Here is a 4,478-nt window from a genome sequence, read left to right as displayed (position 1 = left end):
AGGCCTAGGAGAGAACGGCGACCACCACGACGATTTACCTATGATGAATTGGGTTATCCATCTTGTTACAGTTTGGGACTTCCACCAAGGTCCACATATTGGCTTGACCCAGTGCACTATTGTGGACCCTTTCAAGCAAGGTCTATGTGGCCAGAGCCAGTTAAGATGTCCACCTATGATCCTGTGTTTGTGTATTGCTGATCCACCTTTTTTTTCTTTTGGACTTAGTACTGGCATTTAAAGACTTTGATTAGGTCAAGTGCCTGTGTATAGACCAAGTAATCTCTTTATGGTTTTATGGCTTATGTTTGTCATCTTACTCCTTTCCTTATTGAATGTCGAGGACGACATTTCTGTTGAAGGGGAGTGTGTGGTGGTTATAAAACTATTTTAGACAACCAAAAGGGAAAACAAGATCTAGTGATCTGCGATCGATTATTTTGGTCTTTCAAGTTCAGTGCTACAGACAGATACAGTAAAGGGTAGCCTAAGTTTAATGAAGTTTAAAAACAATGTATTTTTCTTTAATGTTACTTTTCTGGCTAAGTTTGTTTATAATTCTTGAAAAGTTCAACCTTTTAGATTTTAAGTTATGAGGGTTTAATCATTCGAGTTTCGATTGGTTTTGTCTGATCGGATGTAGGGGAACGCGACGCCTCTGCTCCTCCATTACAACACTGGAGACGAAAGCAGTGACATCGTGTCCGTGTTTTCATTATTCCCCTACAGATAGAGTCCTTACTCATAAGGGGCGTAAAACACACAGTGTGGCAGAAAAGTTGGGACTATTTTCAGAATTGAACAACATTTTTAAAAGTTTCACATATAATATTCAAACATCAGCTCATCTTTAATTCACAACAGACATAACTACACAACAATAGAAAAAAATAATATACAGATTCCTAACTGAATGTTTGCAGAGTTAAACTTTTGCTCGCTCTTTCCAATGGAAAAATAAAACTCAAAATACTATAAAAAGTCATTATAATGCTGAAAAATAAGACACCTTTATGTGACTGCAAATTTGTCATTTTATAGCCACTGTGTTAAAGTATTAAAGTGTTGAAGCATCACGTTTTATGCTACAATATGCATAATGTCACCATCTAGTGGCCGGACACAAAAACTCATGAAGCTCACATATGAATAAGGAACAAAGATTGTTCACAAATTAAAAAATGGTTGTCAGAGAAATGAGGCCCTGCACACTGCCAACTACTCTGTTTCTATCTGTGTGCAAAATAAAATACACATTCTCAGAGAATATTGTTAAAGAAATTTTATTCTGAATATAAAGTTGTTCTTTCAGATCAAGAGACAAAAAGATGAATATTTGAGATAAAAACAAACCTATGCAATGTTGTCAAGCAAATTTCTTATCATCACAAACTCCTACCCAACAATCAACATTCATTCCTAACTTACAAATATTTTCATAGCAACAAAGTTACATTTTTCAGCTCATCATTCTTTGCCTCATAAAGTCCAAATAAAAATGTGACAGACCAAAATAATCTTCATGTGTACATGGTTATACAATGTTCAGAGAGTGAACAGTCTGAAAATTATTTAAAAAAAGGTTTTGACCTAAAGTTCCTGTAGCCACAAAATACAAGCTGTAATAAAATGTGTCTGATTTTTTATTTCATGCCAAACATGAGATATTTCCTGTTTCTGCAGATTTCTCACAATCTAAGCAGCAGTTTTGCTTCATCACAAGAGATGGTATTTTTCAGTTGAAAATAATCGATCACCTTGTTAACACTTTAGATGATGAAAAATATTAGTATATTAACATTAATATTTACAAAAGACAAAATGGAACGGTTTGCATTATTAAAATCCTACAACTTCAAGCCATCCACCTCCTGGGAGATTTGGAGGCTTTATGGTTGTTTTTATGTAAAGAAATCTCTAGTCCAATTGAATATTTCTGTTATATATAATAAACATTTCAGTTAAATCCCTGCTAAATTAAATGTCTGCTATGTTACTATCGGAAACACTGTATGCGATTCAGAATCAATTACATAGCAGAAAAGCTAAATTGGTTTAATCCACAGCTGAATAAATAACGTTTTACTGTTTTCAGCATTTTCTGCTGAAAGAAAAGTTTTCATGGGAAACTCTTTGACACTTTCTAAGTGTTGTACCTGGTTAAATTGACAAACCAGAGAATCAAGCAGGTTGTCATTTCTTCAGTGGTTGGGTTTTGGTTTTCAAATGATCATGAAAAATTCAAAATATATCATCTGAAAGTATTTTCTCTTGCAAATAATCCATAAGAATTCCTTAAGAAAGTAAGATGTGAAAATATTTGTGCATCAGTTGAACCTAAACTGCTGTAGTACGTTGAGATGACACGTTGTCATTATCATTGCTGCTGATCTCCTGATTCTTAGACGTTACACAGCAACACAATGAGGTCAAAAGTCTGTCAACTGCACTTTTCCTCAGAAAAACACACATAGCTGAGTCTGCAAGAGGACTAAGAAAAATACCAATTGCAACCCAAGTAAAGTTGCTAAATCTTTCTTCGGGTTTTTCCAACAGAAAATGTATCATGTAAGGGATGAAAATCAGAATATATGTTAGCAAAACCAGAACCAGAATTGAAACAATTCGACGTTTTTCATCAGCAGAGACACTGCGAGCTTTAGTCAGAGCTTTAATGGTCCCAACCAGGCAGAAGATGAGCAAGAGAAGAGGGAAGAGGAGACTAGCAGCCTGAATTTTTTCTCTCCACTCTGATTTCAAAAGGAGATACATGCTAAGAAGATAAAGAAGATAAAATATCCAGACTGCGACACAGACCAACACAGATGTCTTGATGTTTCTTCTAAATCTGTACCACAGCGGCTTGGCAATGACCAGATACCTGAAATAAAAGATACATGCTGTCAGACATTACTGATGTAATAGTGTCAGAAAAAAACAATAATATGCATGTAAACAGGTATTTACCTTTCCAGGGAGATACACATCATGAATCCAATACTGGCTCCAATGCCAAAATCAAGGGCACAGAAAGAGAAAACATTGGGACCATATACTATCATAGAAATTCTGCTGCAGTACTGGATAAGATCAGAAATCAGAAGGTTGAAAATGTAAAGTGGAGCACCTTGATCCTTTTTCACCTGCAGGGGAAACAAAATAAAAAGTGAATAAAAGCTGAAAATTTCTTCCCAACTTCTTGGAACTATTAGATGATTCTGCTTCCACAAATATAACACACATTGTTTGATTTCCTTTTGATCAACCATTCCTTAGATCCAGGTTCAGAGAAAACCAATATTAATAAAAAAAAAACTGCATTTCCTGATGAACATGCAGCTAAATCTACGTTAACAAGTACTCACCTTTGATAAAACAACAAACATGGCCACCAGAGTCAAAGGAAGTCCGACACAAAGGGTGATCAAATGTCCCCAGATCAAGATTTGAATATATACTTTGTTCTCTTCATAAAAACTGTTAGATGCATTATTGTAGTTGAAATTGGTCAGATTGAGGTTTCCTTCCCATGAGGTTGTGTTTACGAGAGAATCTCCCATTCTTCAATATCAAACCTGCACAAGCAAAATAATGAATAATGGAGACTTGATTTTTCTCTTAGCTTATTTCATAAAAGTTGTATTAAATTTCTTTTTAAGGGGAAAACCTGAGAAAAACTATTTTGTAAGAAATTAATATTAGTACAAAAATAAAGCATATGGTAAAGATAAACACACAATAATTCTTGAAAGTAATGATTGGAAAATTATCCAAATGTAAAGTTTGTGCTCAGTTTCTACCTTATTATACTGGCATGCAGGTAAATGTTATTTCTAATGTGGCTCAGCAGCTCCATGAAATTAAACACATAGGATACACTATTCAGCAACGTATTAAATTTAATGTGTCTTTATTTCATTTCTGTACATTAAAATAAAAAAATATATATATTTACCTTTGAAAGTTTAAAAGTCCTGAAATGATTCCTGTTTTCAGCCAGTTCTCCTTCTCATCTCAACGGTCTGCAGTCTGAACATTCTCTATATATACGAACCACATGGTGTCTGAACAATGACATCTGACTTCTGTATTAAAGGAAATGGGCACAGAGATGATGTGATAAGTATATTTTCTTTAGAAACAGGAAGAAAACGTCTTCTAAGATTGTAACAATTTTAAAACTCAGTTATCATGAACCAACTTGTGTAAAATTTAATTCAGTTAATTTTTCAAGCACCAATTAACAAGAAATATTCTCTCTATGTTCTTTGCAAAAAAAAAAATGTACTGAAGCTTTTATCACTAGTTTTACCTGTTTAACTTAAATACAACAGATTAAACCAGCATGTTTTGGACACTGCTGTCATCTCTAACTTTAGAAAAGGAAAGCTGCAGTCATGAAAACATTTCACATTAACTTATAGAGATGCATGCAACAGGGACAAACATGGACATGCTGGTGCAGGATGCACTGCATT

The 4,478-nt window shown here is 34.3% G+C and overlaps 1 protein-coding gene across 2 annotated transcripts; it reads right to left on the bottom strand.

Annotated features, from left to right (window-relative positions):
• Nucleotides 1-1,267: 1,267 nt before the first annotated feature.
• Nucleotides 1,268-4,104, bottom strand: LOC116712804 (ovarian cancer G-protein coupled receptor 1-like). Of its 2 annotated transcripts, none has more exons than XM_032552645.1 (4): nucleotides 3,956-4,104; nucleotides 3,366-3,575; nucleotides 2,968-3,143; nucleotides 1,268-2,881 (listed from the first exon to the last, which is right to left on the bottom strand). In XM_032552645.1, the coding sequence occupies exons 2-4, from the start codon at nucleotides 3,558-3,560 to the stop codon at nucleotides 2,338-2,340; spliced, it is 915 nt and encodes a 304-aa protein (XP_032408536.1). In that variant the 5' UTR covers nucleotides 3,561-3,575; nucleotides 3,956-4,104; the 3' UTR covers nucleotides 1,268-2,337. The 2 variants fall into 2 exon arrangements, with proteins under 2 accessions (XP_032408536.1, XP_032408537.1); XM_032552646.1 differs by lacking the exon at nucleotides 3,956-4,104 and adding an exon at nucleotides 3,801-3,886.
• Nucleotides 4,105-4,478: the final 374 nt, after the last annotated feature.

This window comes from Xiphophorus hellerii, chromosome 22, assembly GCF_003331165.1.
Source record: "Xiphophorus hellerii strain 12219 chromosome 22, Xiphophorus_hellerii-4.1, whole genome shotgun sequence".
Lineage (NCBI taxonomy): Eukaryota > Metazoa > Chordata > Actinopteri > Cyprinodontiformes > Poeciliidae > Xiphophorus > Xiphophorus hellerii.
This window is presented reverse-complemented; position numbering and strand designations above follow the sequence as displayed.